At 44.6% G+C, this 17,447-nt stretch overlaps 1 protein-coding gene across 1 annotated transcript; it reads left to right on the top strand.

The window, feature by feature from the left end:
- The first annotated feature begins 2,600 nt into the window (after positions 1-2,600).
- Positions 2,601-4,307, top strand: LOC136485150 (uncharacterized). The gene is made up of 2 exons (XM_066482092.1): positions 2,601-2,729; positions 2,859-4,307. The coding sequence occupies exons 1-2, from the start codon at positions 2,657-2,659 to the stop codon at positions 4,124-4,126; spliced, it is 1,341 nt and encodes a 446-aa protein (XP_066338189.1). The 5' UTR covers positions 2,601-2,656; the 3' UTR covers positions 4,127-4,307.
- The last annotated feature ends 13,140 nt before the right edge of the window (positions 4,308-17,447 follow it).

The following is a 17,447-nucleotide window of genomic DNA, read 5'->3' on the forward strand; positions in this document are numbered from 1 at the left end:
CCCCGGGTGAAAGACCTTTAATCCGGGTTGGTGATACCAACTGGGACTAAAAGGTCACCCTTTAGTCCTAGTTGGTGTTACCAACCGGGACTAAAGGTTGAAGGACCTTTAGTCCGGGTTGGTAATACCAACCGGGACTAAAAGGTTGACATTTAGTTCCGGTTTTAGGCTCCAACCGGGACTAAAGGTGGCATGCTGCGAAAGCCTGCTAGGACAGGAGCCTTTAGTCCCGGTTGGTAGCTCCAACCGGGACTAATTCTCCATCTACTCCCAGACGCAAAAAATATCGAGACTAAAGCCTAAAATCAAAGTAGATGAAAGGTCATTTCTCTACTAGTGTAATATACTAGAGAACAATAACAAAGAAAAAGCGTTTACAATGAAACAGAAAGATCACAATTTTGATCAACTGTTGTGCACGGCTAGCTCTGTGCTGTGTTCCCTAACAAAAAAAATACATATTAATTGAAAGAAATAAATAATTTCATTGAAGTAGTAATAAATCCCCTAGAGGGAGTTTTGTTACTTCAATTAGTCTGATGTTTTTCGAATAGATCTTTTAGTAGTTGAGAGGTTTGCCCAAACACGGTACATAAGACATACCCAATAAATCTTACAAGTAACTCAGATATGAGATGTCAACTAAAACTATTGTTTCCATTTTGTAGAATTTTAACATTAAAATGGATCTATGGAAAAGGTCGTGTTCCTAACAATGGATCCAATTCTCAATCAAGAATTTAGAAACAACGTTAAGGCCTTGTTTGGATATAGTTGGATTCGCACCAATCCACACATATGTTGGGGTGGATTGGAGTAGAAGTTGAACTAAATTTTCTCCTAATCTATCTCACCACATGTGGATTGAGAAGAATCCAACAGCATCAAAACAAGGCGTAAGGGGTTATTTTCTTCAGGCTTGGGGACTAGCGGCCTACTATAAGATGCTCTCAACATGTCCCATTCCACTCGAGTCGGTGTTTTTTATTTGTTTTCATTTCATTTTATGCAAGACGATTTCTTCTTCAGCTGGCCTGCCCATTAACATTTTTATGGCTTTCGTCCACACTACTCGATCTACTTTTAAAACATCCAGATGCAACATACAAAAGAAGACTGAAGCCAGCCGCTTCCCACGCGCACCTCATGTGCAACACTCGATCTACTTTTGAAACATGCAAATACAACATACAAAAGAAGACTGATGAAACACTTGAAACAAACGTCTGAAACACTTGTGAAAACGTCTGAAAACACTTGAAAACCATTGTAAATATATGCAATATCTAGATGAAACACCTGCAAACATACGTATAAAACACCTGAAAATACTAGACACATATGCTTGCAACATGCATGTATATGCAACATCCAGATCTACTTTTGCAACATCCAGAAAAAACACTTGCAACATACATCTAGAATATATGAAATATTTGGAACATACGTGTATAGCCATTATAACATGTGCAACATCCTAATATACTTTTGCATCATGGATATACAACACTTGTAACATACCTCTGAAACATCCAAAATATTTGAAACATACTCTTGCAACATGTGCTTTCAACGTAACATCTATTTGCTACTTGGACGAATGGAGGCTCATCGACGCGGAGCTCGACGCCGGCGTGGAGCTCGCCGCTCCGGTGGAGAAAGGCCGCGGTAGGTCGCTCCGGTGGAGAAGGCGGACCACGCGCTAGAGAAAGCCGCGAGGCGGAGTGGGGCGCTTGCTGGAGAAGGCCGCAGCGGGTCGCTTCAGTGGATGAGGTAGGGTGCGGCAGCGATGATGACGCAGAGGGCAGGTGGGGCAGGAAGCTTGGATGGGAGGGGATCCATGGCGTCCTGGATTACGATGTGCCCGCACGGGCATGAGTGGACGCCGTGACGAGAGGCGGAGGTGCCCACAGTGCGGTGAACACAGTGACGGGTGGACTAGGGAAGTTATCAGTCACAGAGATGGGGAGTAGGAGAGCAGGCCGGTTGCCGGTTCGGCCCGGTCCGCTGTGCGGGCCTTGGAAGACAGCATCCGACCATCCAGACACCGTATACGAAGCATTTCCGATTCATTAAAGCCACGTATGTTTCTCTCCTTATTATTTTAGCTTGTCTACTTCTCATCAATGGAATTCATATGAAGCCAAAACAAAAGAACCTTCTCAATAAGGACCCAAGAAATGTTTATAACGAAGTCAAATACAAATAATTTATCAACGTGCATGGTAATAACTATTGATAAACACATGAATAAACATTTCATAGTAAAAAAAGTGGCAAAATAAGTTTTTTTATGGGAAAGTTTAATGAAGTTATTAGTTGTAAAGGACTCGAAACAACAAAGGAGAGAAGTACATCAAATTTTGAATTTTCTTAAGTGTGGTACACAAGCACACGCGAAGGGTTAGGAACGACGGTCGCCGACTCGCCAGGTGGCGCGACTGCGGCGGCGCCTCCCTCTCTCGACCTGTGGCCGCGGCGCCTGACCAAGACCTACAAGCCGCGACAGAGCATCTGGTGTGGTACGTACGTGACCGTATCCCGAGAGAGAGAGAGAGAGACAGAGAGAGAGAGAGAGAGAGAGAGAGAGAGAGAAGAGTCTTGTTTTTAGTTGATCGAGTTCATCGCTATCGTTTGCCATCGTCGGTACAGAGATATGCCTTTATCGGATCAAGAAACCCCGGGGCGCAGCTCCCGGACGGCGATGGATCCCGTCACCGACACCGCCGGTGAGTCCAGTTCTCCTCTCCTGTACTCTACACCCACAACATGTCCCGTAGTCAGCGCCTCCGGCTCCGGGTCAGGGGTGATTGTTTCTCAGAAGCGTCACGCCCGCAGCCCGCTCGCTCTTCTTGCAGGCGAAGCGCTCGACGAAAAGCGGCAAAGGACGACGGCAAGCATCAACAACACAGCGGCTGTGGCGGTGCCGTGGGCGTTCATTCTGGCGGACATTCTGGGCGTCGTACTCCGCTTCCTGCCCTGCCTCGCCGACCGCTCTGCCGTGCGATCCGTGTGCCGGCACTGGCGTGCCGCCGCGCAGGGGCACAGCCTGCCGCCGCCGCTACCGCTCCTCGTGCTCCCCAGGCTCAGGTTCTTCAGCTTTTCCACCCAGGGGGCAGTCGTCGCTATGCGCCGCGTGTGGATGCCTGAGGAGGTGGCCACCGGCCATGTCGGCTGCGTGGGATCTTCCGAAGGATGGCTTCTTGTGGCGAGACCCTGCGAAGATGCCGCCGGCTGCGAGCGCTTCCTTGTGAACGCGTTCTCTCATAATGTCGTCCGTCTGCCCCGTCTGCATGCTCCCTACTGCACCACCTCTGGTGAGCACCCCTGGACTGCCAACGATGACCCCAAGCTGTATTCAAGGTCACTCGACCACGTTGTGCTATCTGCTCCGCCTGGCTCGGCGACCAAGTGCATAGTGGCTGGCTTCTCCTACCGCACGCCTGTGCCCGGGCTCTCAGATTGGCGCGGCTTGCCTGGGATTACGCTGTGGCAGCCAGAGATGAAGACCTGGTACGTCTACCAATCTCGCTGGGTTAACTGGTTGAGTGACCTTGTGTTCCACCAGGGGAAACTCTACATGCTCCGCAGGTTCTGGCACACCTTCCAATCACCATTGCTCTTCGCTTTTACACTCGGGGAAGATGAACATGGGGTCAATGTCTCTGGCCTTGAGCATCGAGTGAATATGCCGCCGTTCCCCCGTCCCGGCCCTGCGCACTGGGCAACGAGGTGCAACTTGGTGCAATGGCGTGGCCGGCTGGTGGTGATAATAAGATATGTGGATTCTTACATATCGTTCTCCCATACTGAGAAGGTTGATGTGTTTGCCTTGGACCTCAGCATAGACCCTTGTGGTGTCACTGAGATTCGCAGCTTCGATGGCGATTGTGTCTTTGTCGATCTATGCCGCTGCACTTCCTTTCCTGCCGGCTCGTATGAGGGTGTCCAAGGTGACTCTATCTACTTTATCGATAAGTATAAGAAGGACGACCAACCTAGTTATGTGACAACTGTGTACAACATGAGAGATGGTACAGTGAAGCCCTTCACTGCTGAGTTATTGTCGGGTAACCCAGCAGAGGACAAGCTCGCGAGCCCAGTGTGGATGTTCCCTCCCGAATGAACTGCAGATTAAGTCTGATATATCTTACCTGGTGCTGTCACTTATTTAAATTTGCAGGATTCTCTGTTAATTACAATATGTCTCTTATATTTTAGAACCCCATTTAATTTTAGGGCACTTGTGTTTCTTTGAGTTCCTGTCGATATGATTTGGAGTCTTGCATAAATTTGTTGATAGTCATGGACTTTCTATATGCAACAATTGATGTCTTGCACCAGTGACCTGATGGCACTATTTTATTTTCTACACGCTGTTTCCCTGAGACTGGAATATATATTCTGATGTTGTTTGACTGGACGAATGTGAGTTGCGGCGCTCTGCTATTGTTAGTAGCATGTGGCTCTTTGAACGTGTGCTGAATGTAATTTACTCTGAAAATAATCAAATAAAATATCGTAAGTAAATTGCCACAGCTGTTTCTTGTTAAAAAAACATAAGAGTGACATTGCCATGATCTCGTTTCTGTGGATTAGCAGTATTGCAGTAATCAGATAAAAGGCCATAAGTCAATTTTGTTCTTTATGGATTCAATTGGAGGTATCATCTCATCTGGTTCTTCTGGTTTAGTATTGTAGTTTAGAATCATGGGATGATTTTCCTATCGCTGAATAATAATAATGTTTCTAGTGAGTTCCAGAAATTAAGATTATTTTGTATTATCTCCCAATTCAATTTGGCAAAACTCACACAAAAGGCAACCAGACAGTCTGGTGCGTGGACGCCGGACGACGCCATAGGTCTGAGCATGACACAATTTCCTATTTTCTTTGGGTCGGTTTTTGGTGATGCATTTGGACTCCACCCTATAAATATAAATATCGGACTGAGCAATCCAATCGACATTTTTTTATCTTTTTGTCTTTACTTTTTATTCTCCCTTTGCCCTTGTCTCCTCCAAACCTAATCTGCTGCTCTGCAAGCTTCTAGATGGAGTTTCATGTGTTCTAGGTTGTCTTGCCGACCCTAGAGCAACCCTAAGTGTGTCTCCCCGATATGTCCTCCTTGCATATGCTCAAGTGTTTTAACAAAGGGTAGATCTAACAAAACTAAATGAATTTCCAAATGAATGATACTTTTTGGAATTTTAAGGGTTTGGCTGACACTAAGAAGTTTAAGTTTATGTCAGATTAAATAACTATTGAAAAAAGTCTAGATTTTATTGTCTTATTGAAAACAAGCAAGAGGGAATGCTCAGAAACTTTTCTTAAATTTTTTTGTGATGGGAAAGAATTTCTGTGGCATTATAAACCTCCCCAAGGGTGATCTCATGGTATGTTTCTAGGCATCAACCTATAGACTTTTGACGTTAGTGAGATAGGAGAAGGGGGGTTCTTTATAAAATTCAAGATTCTCAATATAGAGACAGATTTCAAATGTTTATCAGTTTCAGTTTACGGTGCCACACAACAATAATTAAAAGAGGTCTTCTTATTGGAGTTGTCTCTCTTATGTGCGAAAGGAACCTTACCTGTTGTTATAGGTGGTGATTTTAATATCATAAGAGGACGAGTTGAATTTGTAACATGTCCTTAATGAGAGATCAGCCAATCTTCTCGGAGGAGGAACTTAAATGGTACCAATGAGCAAAAGTAAAGAACATGCTAGAGGGAGATGCAAATACAAAATATTTTCATTTAGTGGCAAATTGGAAACATAGGAAAAACTCATATTTTCCATCTGGAACAAGAGGAAGCTATAGTGTGTGGTGATGCGGAACTAAAAAAGTATATCACCAAATACTGTAAAAATCTCTTTAGTCAGCTAGACATCACTCCATTATCATTGGACGAATCAAGAAGAGAAGATATTCCTCAAGTTTCAGAAAAGGAAAATGAGGGACACAGAACTTTCCCAAAACAAAAATTAAAGAGGCAATATTTGAAATAAAAAATAATACTGCCCTAGGACCCGATGGGTTCCTGCTAGACTCTTATCAAACTTTCTGGAATGTAATTAAAAGTGGCTTGATAGCTTTGTTTGAGTATTTCCATGTTCGGCACGATTATTCTTCTCTCAACATCTAGTGAAGCGAAATAAATACAACAGTATAGGCCAATCGGACTGTTAAATGTAAGTTTCAAAATCTTTACCAAGGCAGCCACCAACAGAATTACGAAGTTCACACAAAAAATGGTTTGACCTGCACAAACAGCTTTCCTCCCTGGCTGTTTTTATCGCGTGATGAGACTCAAATTTTAAAAAATAGAAAACCCTTCAAAAAAGGAAAATGAGGGAGCCACAGTTCTACATGGAACAATCCATGAATTGCATAAAAAGAAATTTAATGTTTTGTTTTTGAAAAGTTGACTTGGTAAAGGCATATGATAAGGTGAAATGAGACTTTTTGCAACAAGCTCTTAGAATGAAAGAGTTTTCTCCAATTTGGTGCAATTGGGTACAAGGTTTTGTACAAGGAGGGAATCCTAGTATAAAAGTGAAATGTCAGCTAAGACCGTATTTCAAAACTAAAAAAGGGCTTAGACAAGGTAATTCATTATCCCTATACTATTTAATATAGTGGTGGACATGTTAGCAATCACTATTGCGAGAGCCAAAGAGGATGATCAGATAAAAGAGATAGTGCCTCATTTCATATAGAAGATGGTTTATCACTTTTGCAATATGTAGATGACAAATATTTTTATGCACCATGATATTGAACAAACAAATATGAAGTTGCACCTTTGACTTTTGAACAATTGTCGGGTCTAAAAATAAACTTTCATAAGAGTGAGATTTTCTACTTTGGGCAAGGAAAACAATGTGAAGCTTAATACTCACAACTCTTTGGAAAGTAGGATCCTATCGCTTTCGATATCTGGGAATACATATGCGTTTTAGAAAATTAAATAATAAAGACTAGAAGATTACTGAAGAAAGAATTGAGAAAAGACTTTGTAGTTGGAAGTGTAAGTTTCTATCAGTCTGTGGGCGGCTTGTGCTAATCAATTCAGTGGTCCAGTTTTCCTATGTATATGTTCTCTTTCTTCGAGGTACCTCGAGGGTCTTTCAAGAAATTAAATATTATGGATCAAGATTTTTCTAGGAAATCATGAGCACAAGAAAAAATATAGACCTGTAAAATGGGGTTTAGGATACCAACCTAGGGAATAGGAGGGTTGGAAATTCAAAATTCAAATTTACACAATAAGTCCCTCCTCAACAAATGGTTATACAAACTTTGTAATGTAGATGAAATGTGGCAGAAATTATTACGAAATTAGTACATAAATAATAAAGCACTTTCCCAAGTTAAAAGGAAAGCTAGGGATTCTCATTTTTGGATGGATTTTATGGCAGTTAAGGATCAATTTTTGGATTTAGTGAGGTTCAACTTAATGCACGATTCTCAAATCTGGTTCTGGCAAGATACCTAGTTAGTGAACCAACCTTTAAGCTACAAATTCCTGAACTTGTCAACATAGTTCGCAAAAAACATGCTACAGTAGACAAAGTATTCAACACAGTTCCCCTTAATATCTCTTTTAGGAGGGCACTTATTGGGAATAAATTGCTAGAATGGAATAATCTAATTATAACTATTACGAATGTAAACTTACAAGCAACGAAGGATACCATTGTATTGGACCTTATGTAAAAGTCGTAGTTATATAGTTAGGTCGATATACAAATTCTTAACTACTAATGGCATCATGATAACACAAGAAATTTGACGAGTAAATCTGCCCCTTAATGTTAAGATATTTTTTTATTGCTAAAAGAGGTGTAATACTAACTAAGACGACCAAGGTAAAAGAAATTGACAAGGATGAAAATATTGCTGCTTCTGTAGTAATTACGAGAGTATTCAACACAGTCACCTTGACTGGCGAAGGCATGTCCACAGTCACCGTGTGCGACTCCGGTTTGAGGTGTCTCTCTCGTATGCATTCGTAGTGACGACCGTAAACAATACTACAGCCATGATTTTTAGGGGTGGCTGAAAAACCATTTCTAGCAACGGTTTTGCCCGCCACCCCTATCGAACCAGTTGCTAGAAATGGCCGATTTGTAGGAGCAGCTGGCGAACTGCTTCTACAAATCTAGGGGCAGTTTGTTTCCAGAAATTCTTGAATCCGAGCAAAAAAAAAAAAAATTCTTAATTCAGGGAGGCCCTCACCGGTCAGCCACCTGCACAAGTCGCAAGTCGCGCCTGGCGGGATTCAAACCTGCAACCTCTCTCTCGCGCGTATGCTCCTCTACCACTACACCTCACACTCACTTATGTCTATAATTGATTTTCTTTCCCCACATATTATCTAAAACCAAGTTTAAATTAATTGCTTGAGGCCCTAAATGAATTCAAATGAAAACGTTGTCAATTATAAAGTTGTTTAACTTTTCAAGATCTACAACTTTCATTTTGGTAGTTCCTTCATCCGAGGTCGTTTACAAAATTTGAATTTCAAATTTAAGAAATTCAAACGTAGTTTTCCTTGATAAGATGATTTCAAATCAAAAATTTGTCAACTACAAAGTTGTATAACTTTTCGAGATCTACAAGTTTCATTTTGGTTGTTTCTCCATTCGAGGTCGTTTGAAAAATTCAAATTTTAAATTTGAGAAATTCAAACGTAGTTTTCCTTGACAAAATGATCTCAAATGACAAAGTTGTCAACTACAAAGTTTTATAACTTTTTAAGATCTACAACTTTCATTTTGGTTGTTTCTCCATTCGAGGTCATTTAGAAAATTTAAATTTCAAATTTGAGAAATTCAAACGTAGTTTTTCTTGACAAGATGATCTCAAATGAAAAAGTTGTTAACTTCTATAACTTTTGAGATCTACAACTTTCATTTTTGTCATATTTTCATGTGACTTTGTTTGAACAATTCAAAATTTGAATTTTTAAAAAATGACTACTTCAAACAACATTTTGAACTAGTAAATAATTTCAGCTGAAAAAGCCGTCAGCAAAAAAAAGTTGTAGAATTCATCAAGATCTACAAATTTTATTTAGATCATTTGTTCATCCAACAAAGTGGTAGTACACATTCTTCACAAATTTACATAAGTCTCTTATAGTTTATGAAACTATACGAGTGATACATAAATTTATCAATAATTTAACCATCACTTGCTTGGATGAAGAAATGACCAAAATAAAAGTTGTAAATCTTGATGAGCTCTACAACTTTGTTGTTGATGACTTTTTCATTTGAAATCATTTACTCCTTCAAAATGTTAATTCAAGTTGTCATTTTTTTCAAATTCAAATTTTGAATTGATAAAACAAAGTCACATGAAAAAATGACCAAAATAATAGCGGTAACAACACAATAAATTGATAGAGCATAATTTTAGAAAATTTTAGGAAAAATAATCAAATTTAAAGTTAGTACGAGGGAGAAAGACTAGTTATAAGTTTTAGCCAGAGATTAAAAAGAGAAATCAGCGTTCTTCAATAATTTAAAAATTGAATTTCCAACGACCTTTTGAAACAGTAAATGATTTCAAATGAAAAAGTTACAAACTACAAAGTTCTATAACTTTTCGAGATCTACAACTTTTATTTTGATTATTTCTCCAATCGAGGTCGTACGAACAAATTCAAATTTTATTACTTAATTTTTACTATTTAGCGTGTATCTGTAGGGCCAGCTCTATATTTATAGGGGCGGCACAAATAGGACCATTGTGAGGGGCGGCTATTAACACCAGTCGCCCCTACATTGTCAACCATTTGTAGGGACAACTCAATATTTAGCCGCTCATAAAAAAAAGAGGCGTTGCTATAAATTATTTTTGTAGCAGTGAAATAAACCGTTTCTGATATAAAATAGGGACGTCTTTATAATTCATTTTTTATACCAGTGGTTACCGGTGATGGGAGCCTGTGGGATGGTTGGCTCCTGCAACCTCTCCCCGCTTGTGAGCCCTCCGCTCCTCGGCTCCCCGCTTCTGCAAACCGCACCGTTGCTGAGCCCTCCGCTCCCTGGCTCCCCGCTTCTACAAACCGCACCGTTGCTGTCTTGCTGAGCCCTCCGCTCCCTCGCTCGCTCGCTCCCGATCCGCCACCATCCCTGAGCCTCACACTCGCCGACTCAATCTCACTCGACGCCCGCGCCTCTACCCGCGTCGTCGCATCCGCTCGCCCGCCGCGATCGCGTCCGCCGCGACCCGCCCACCTGACGCGCGCCCTTGTCCGCTTGCCCACTCCAGATCGTGTCCGCCCACCGACCCGCCAAACGCGCTCGTCCGCTCGCCTACCCACGTCTCCCAATCACGTGCCCGACGCTTGGCTGCGGATCGTGTCTGCACGCCCACCCAACGCGTGCGCGACGACGCGTCGTCATGCGTCTGCATCACGACCGGGATGAAGCTGGTGGCTGCGGCAGCCGTAAGAACTACTTATTAAATGCTGGTGCTTACCGTGATCAAATATGTCTCTGTAGACGTGTATAAAAATTCATGATTCCGGTGCAACACACGCACATTTATCTGGTAGAATATATGTATACGTAATAAATTTGTAAAAAAAACAAAAAAACAGTAGTAGGAAACCGGAAAGGGCAAGCGTTGCTGCGCGTACCTGCATGCAGGGCCGAGCACAAGCACGTGCGGCCGGTTCAGTCGAACAGGGCCCCCAAATAGGAGGGGCCCACCAACCAATCAGGTACAGTATAGGTATAGATGTACATGTACTGTATAGGCCTGTAGTTGTATAGTAGGCCCAATCGATGGCATATGGCAGGCAGCGGGCGGCCAGGCCCAAGGCCCCAAGCCCCCAAGCGGCAAGCGGCATGCCCTGCCCCTCTGGCCCTCTCGCTGTCTCGCATCGCAGGCACAGGTACCGCGACGGTACAGCACTGCAGGCCACATCATCAATTCATCAGTTCATCACGCCAGCCGCCAGGCGCCGCATCGGCGTCCAGGACGCATCCGCAGACCAAAGGGCGCCGCGCCGGCTAGGCAAGACGCCAGGACGGCAGGACTCCATCGCACTTCGCGCACATCGCAGTCTCGCAGATCCCGTCTCGTCCGTGATCGGTGATCCGTCAGTCCGTCTCGTGTCTCGCGCCTCGCGGCAGATCGGTATACTAATATGATTTCTGATGCAATTAATTTTCAATATTTTAATCAACATTGATGGATAATGACTAATATAATATTGATCCATCTAGGTGTTTAGTTATATTTGTTCTTGTTCTGGATTATCTACAGCCTGTTCGTTTGGCTGTGGCTTGTCGTAAACGATCGTAAATTTTTAGCCGGAACAGTATTTTCCTCTCACACAAACCAGCCAGCAGTACTTCTTCACGAACCAGCAACGATACGAACCAGCCAACCGAACATGCTGCTAGTGTTTCGATACAATACTGAGCCTCATTTTAGAGTTTGGTACAGGGCCTCGATTTTTGCCGGCTCGGCCCTGCCTGCATGCGGCCGCCTTGCAACTGCCTACTGGCCACACGCGACTAGCACGGCCTTTGCAGGCCCACGTGCGGTGATGCGCGCTGCTGGCCACACGATAGGACTCGGCCAGAGTTTAGGCTCATTCATCCACGCTATCACGGAGGTCGGAACGTACTATCGCACCAACGCCGGGGACTCGTCCGCCGCCGTCTCGAATTGACGAACAACGAAGTCGACCTACACAGGCGCCTAGGCTGTTGTCAGTTTCGCAGCACGTGCGCGAGTGCGCCACTAAAGGCGTGTTTGGTACCCTTCCCAGCCCAGCCAGGCTAGCTCCAGGCAGCCAAGCTGCATTTGCTCAGGTCAGATGCATGCAACAAGGGTTGTTTGGTTGCATGCATCTGTGGAACCAAGCTAGACTGAGACAGTGTTTGGTTGCATGCATGTGTTTGCAGATTTAAAAAGCTCATGCATGGATCATTGTTTGGTTGGCTGCATACAACAAGTTGTAGTCACCTCTTGCATGTAGTGGTAACACTAGTAGAGAAATGACCTTTCATCTACTTCGATTTTGGACTTTAGTCTCGATATTTTTTGCGCTCGGAAGTAGAGGGAGAATTAGTCCCGGCTGAAGCTACCAACCGGGACTAAAGGCTCCTGTCCTGGTAGGCTTTCGTAGCATGCCACCTTTAGTCCCGGTTGGAGCCTAAAATCGGAACTAAAGGTCAACCTTTTAGTCTCGGTTGGTGTTACCAACCCGGACTAAAGGTCCTTCAACCTTTAGTCCCGGTTGGTAACACCAACCGGAACTAAAGGGTGACCTTTTAGTCCCGATTGGTATCACTAACCTGGATTAAAGGTCTTTCACCCAGGACTAAAGGTACTCCATGGGTCAATTCAAAAGGAGAGTGTCCAGGACTCTGTCACATGTGGTGTACAGCTGAGTTGATAAGGAGTTTATGCACGAGGAGAGATGTCCTGAGTTCGAATCTCATACACCGCAAGAGAGGTCTCCCTAGTATTTCGTTTATTTTTTCTCCTATGGGTGAACCTTTAGTCCCGGTTATATGCCCAGGACTAAAGGTCCCAACCTTTACTCCCGAATTGCTAATCCCGGTTGAGAAACCGGGAGTAGAGCTAGTTCCCAACCGGGACTAGATCTCATTTCTCCACTAGTGTAACATTACCACCCACTAGTTAATATCAGATATTACATCAATTTTCAAATGAAAAAACCTACTAGCAAGGCAATAACTACTGCTATTACAAGTATAAATGAAATATGGCACAAGCGAAAGTTGTCATTTCCATCATTTTCTAGTAGAGGTGCACTGACAGGTTGGAGGAGAGGTGGATTTTCAGGTTGATCACCATAGAAAGCTATCAAAGCTTTATTTCTTGTTTTGTATTTTTTGTAGCAGTTTCCCTTGAAACCATCTACTTGAGCATGTGCTTCGGCCCAGCTGGAGTAGACCCCAGGCTCCTTCCCAACATGAACAACATACCAAGCCATAGCTGTACATGTTCTCAGATCAATTAAAAAAACATCACATGCAATGGACATGTGCTCAGATTAATCAAAATAACATCATAGGCAATGGGCATGTGCTCAGATCAATCAAAAAACATCACAGGCAATGAACATGTGCTCAGATCAATCCAAAAATATCACAGGCAATTGACATGTGCTCAGTTCAGTCATAAAGCATCATAGGCAATGGACATGTGCTCAGATATAAGAAAACAAACATCACAGGCAATAAGGCAAGTGCTCAGAATGAAATTGTACAAATCACAGGCACAGGCTGGTGCCTATATCAAGTTCAGAACCACAAGGTTCACATCATTGGCAATGGACTCATGGTCAGATTGCCACCACTAGGTTGATCTAGGTTGTAGGTGCAGGGTTATCTAAGACACTAACTATATGTTAGTGTTAGTAAGTAAGCTATGCAGGATCAGATCAACTGCACAAAAGAGAAGGTCAACCCACTACACATCCACCAGCTGTAGTTAGGTATGCACAAAAGAGGCCACCACTGCACAGGGACAGGCACTGCATCAGAAGACCACCATGATAATGCAGGCACTGCACAAAAGGATCAACCCCAAGCTGTGAAGCCTTCACATGTAGTAGTGCTTGGCCAAGTAGGTCCTTAGCCACAGCACACGGTGGGAGTCAGACATCTTGACAAAAGCTGAACCCAAGGCCTTGTTGTCCAGCAGATGGCCATAAGCACACATCAGTGCTTCTTCAGTGAAGCCTGATACAAACATAACAGCACCATACCGCTCAGGGTGGGAATCCTCAACCTTGGTCGACCTAATAGCATCAGCAACATCCTTCACTGCCTCTGCCATGCCAGTGAACAGAACAACATCCTCTTCTGCCAGCATGGATCTCTTCCTCTTGTTACCAACTCCTCCCTCACTGTTGGTAGCCTCAGGAGTCACAGTCTTGCCACTGTTCAGGATCTCAGTAGCTCTCAGCACAGTCAGATGGTGTGCCAAGTGGCTCATTGGACCCATAGCCCACTTGCCTGTTGCGGTGTTGCCTGACCATTGCCAAAGATGACCATCATCTGCTTGTAGTGATGTATGGGCTTGTTGAGCAGTAGAGCATCATTGGGGTGGTCCTGCATAATGAACTGTCCCTTGTTAGCCATAATGATAAAATGTTTCAAAGAGTCATCTAACAAATCAAGTTGTAGTATCACAGGTTCTTGCTCACCTTGGTATGACCATTGTAGTGTTCCTCCTCAAGAACAATCATGCAGTTGTCCTCATCCCAATGAGCTCCACTAAGGTCCCTCAGCTTGGACAGTTTCACCCACCTCTGCCTCCACTTCCTCAGGTGGTTGTACACCTGGGTACCACTAACTTCATGACCACAGAACTCTTGCAGGGCCTTTGCCACCTTGTTCAGGTGCACTTCTTTGAAGCCCTTATCAGTCCTCACTCCAGTGGTAATGAGCTGGCATATCCAGCATCTACTAAGAAGAATTTGCCTAAAACAAATGTGGAGTTCAATTAGATTCATCATTTTGCAGTTACATTTGCTTCTTATTATCACAGTTGATTTAATTACCTGGTGGAACCCTCAACCCATCCTCTCTCTGTAATGCATCACCAAGAATTTAAGGACAAATGCTCAGAATGACAATGTCATCATCATGGACTTGGACAAAAGCTCAGAAAAAAGATTCATCATATACTAGAACATGCTAAAAATAAGACTTTCATCATCACAGACTAGGGCAATAGCTCAGGAAAAAGGTATCATCATAGACTAAGGCAATAGCTCAGGACAAAAGGAATCATCACAGACTTGGACAATAGCTCAGACAAAATGGCAACTTCATATACTTGCTCATAATCTCACAAAGTAGGACATGCATCCGAATCCAAGAACGCAGGACTCACTATCGTACGGTACAGATTAGGGGGGAGGCGAGAGGGGGAGTAGATATACAAAATACCCACATCAACAAGCAGCAGCACCAGCAAGAGCCCAACCCAGCAGGTGAGGGAGCTTAGATCTGCAAGCACACAAGCAAAGAAAAGAGGATTAGCATACATAAAATATGATTTTTACTTGAAAAAAACAAGAAAAAAAATGAGACCTAAGAACAAGGATCCATACCGCAATAACAGCCAAGAAATCAGATCTGGTGTGCCTGCAGCGAGATCAACAAACAATGGTGACCTAAGGTTTCAAATCGCACAGAAAAAATAGAGAAAGAGAAGGGGAAAAACTCACTTGCTTCGAGAGGACTCAAATCCACGGCACCTGCAACTAAATCGAGAGAGAGGGTAGGCATTAGGAGGCCACGAATCCATCAAGAACACCGGGGGGAGGAGGAAGAGGAGGTGGAGCTTACCGGCGGCGCAGACGGGGAGCGACAAGAAGAAGAGAGGGAGGCGGCGGGAGGGAAGATATATAGGCGGTGAATGGCGGGAACGGGAGAGGTAACCCTAGGATCTTCGCGCCATCTCCCCGCGCACGGAATCGCCAGGCGCGCGAGCTCGCGGGAGCACGGAGCGAGCCAGGCTGAAGAAAAACGGATGATTTGGGCGTTCCTCGCGAGCCAGGCCAGGAGGGGGCTTTTGCACGAGCGGAGCCTGGCTCGGGAGGGTGGCCAGGGAACCAAACATGAGCTGGCTACATCCCGCGAGCCTGGTTTGCCCTTATGCGGGCAACCAAACACACCCTAACACGCAGAGCCGCGTGCCGGCCCGTCGAGGTAAGATTCAATCGCCACTCTTTCAACTTCTTTGTATTGTAGAAAAATCATGTCTATTTGATTGCTAACATTATCAAGTCATTCATAATATAGTGAGATCAGGAATTCACCGGATTGTATATAAAAAATTTATAATGGTATTCCCTTAGGTAAAACCCGAGGTCCGCCACTGATGGCTTCATCGGATCAAGAAACCCAGGGGCGGAGCTCTCGGATGGAGATGGATCCCGTCGCCGACACCGCCGGTGAGTCCGTAGTCACAGCCTCAGGGGACGACCGCAGCCCTCTTGCGGTTCTTGCAGGCGAGGCGCTCGACAAAAAGCGGCAGAGGACGACAAGCATCGACGACGCGGCCGCGTCGCTGTGGGTGTTCATTCTGGCGGACATACTAGGCGTCGTGCTCCGCTTCCCGCACTCCCTCGCCGATCGCGCCTCCGTGCGGTCCGTGTGTCGGCACTGGCGTGACGCCACGCACGGGCACAGCCTGCCGCCGCCGCTACCACTTCTCGTGCTCCCCAGGTTCAGGTTCTTCAGCTTTTCCACCCATGGGGCAATTGTCGCCATGCGCCGCGCGTGGATGCCTGAGGAGGTGGCCACCGGCCATGTCGGTTGTGTGGGATCTTCCGAAGGGTGGCTTCTCGTGGCGAGGCCCTGCGAAGATGCCGCCGTCCGCGAGCGCTTCCTGGTGAATGCGTTCTCCCACGAGGTCGTCTGTGTACCCCGCCTGCGTGCTCCCTACTGTGCACCACCTCCGGTGAGCTCCCCTGGACTGCCAACGATGACCCCGACCCCATGTATTCAAGGTCACTCGACCATGTCGTGCTATCTGCTCCGCCTGGCTCGGCGACCAAGTTCATAGTGGCAGGCTTCTCGTACCGTAGGGCTGTGCCCGGGCTCTCAGACTGGCGTGGCTTGCCTGGGATTACGCTGTGGCAGCCTGGGATGAAGACATGGTACGTCTACCAATCTCGCTGGGTTGACTGGTTGAGTGACCTTGTGTTCCACCAGGGGAACTGTACATGCTCCACAGGTCTGGTACGCCGACCAATCGCCATGCCTCTTCGCTTTGACGCTCGGGGAAGATGAACATGGGGTCGATGCGGTGGGGGGGGGGGGGGGGGGGGGGGGGGGGGGGGGGCGGGGGGGGCTTGCATGTTGGGTGTTGGGCCGAAAAATTGGTGCGGTTGAGGGAAACACAGAGTATCATGCATGCAAGTGAAATGATTTTGCTGATCATCCATGTGCAAATTGTTTGAAAGTTAAAAAAAGTAGTAACTTCTAAACTGAGTTTTAAAATTAAATTCCAATTGCGCCATTATGCTTCTTACAGTAAATTCTTCAGAACAAGATCTCACTTGGGTATATTTAGAAAAAATATCAAATAACATTTTTCTCATAAAGATAGAATACTTTTTTATTGAGCAGATATAATGTTCTAGTTCTTAAGACAAATGTTCTAAAAGAAAAATGATATATTGCAAGAACATAACAAAATATATTATATAAAGATAATTTTTTCTTTTATTGAATCTCACTCAAAGACAATCTAGAACATCTCACTTATAAAATGTGAACATAACAAAATACATTATAGAACATCACATGTATACTACCGAACATCAATTATATACCCCAAGAACATGATAAAATACATCATGTTTTTCGTCGCTTACAGCGCGCCCTTCTAGATCGGACTAGGGTTATGACGCGGTGGGGCGCT

The sequence above is a fragment of the Miscanthus floridulus genome, chromosome 10 (assembly GCF_019320115.1).
Source record: "Miscanthus floridulus cultivar M001 chromosome 10, ASM1932011v1, whole genome shotgun sequence".
Taxonomy (NCBI): domain Eukaryota; kingdom Viridiplantae; phylum Streptophyta; class Magnoliopsida; order Poales; family Poaceae; genus Miscanthus; species Miscanthus floridulus.

What these genes read in the sequence shown, in the direction of transcription:
- LOC136485150 (XM_066482092.1), top strand. Translation starts at nt 2,657, where the DNA reads ATGCCTTTATCGGATCAAGAAACCCCGGGGCGCAGCTCCCGGACGGCG. An exon ending in TCCCGTCACCGACACCGCCG is followed by an intron (nt 2,730 to 2,858) that starts GTGAGTCCAGTT and finishes CTCTTCTTGCAG; the next exon opens with GCGAAGCGCTCGACGAAAAG.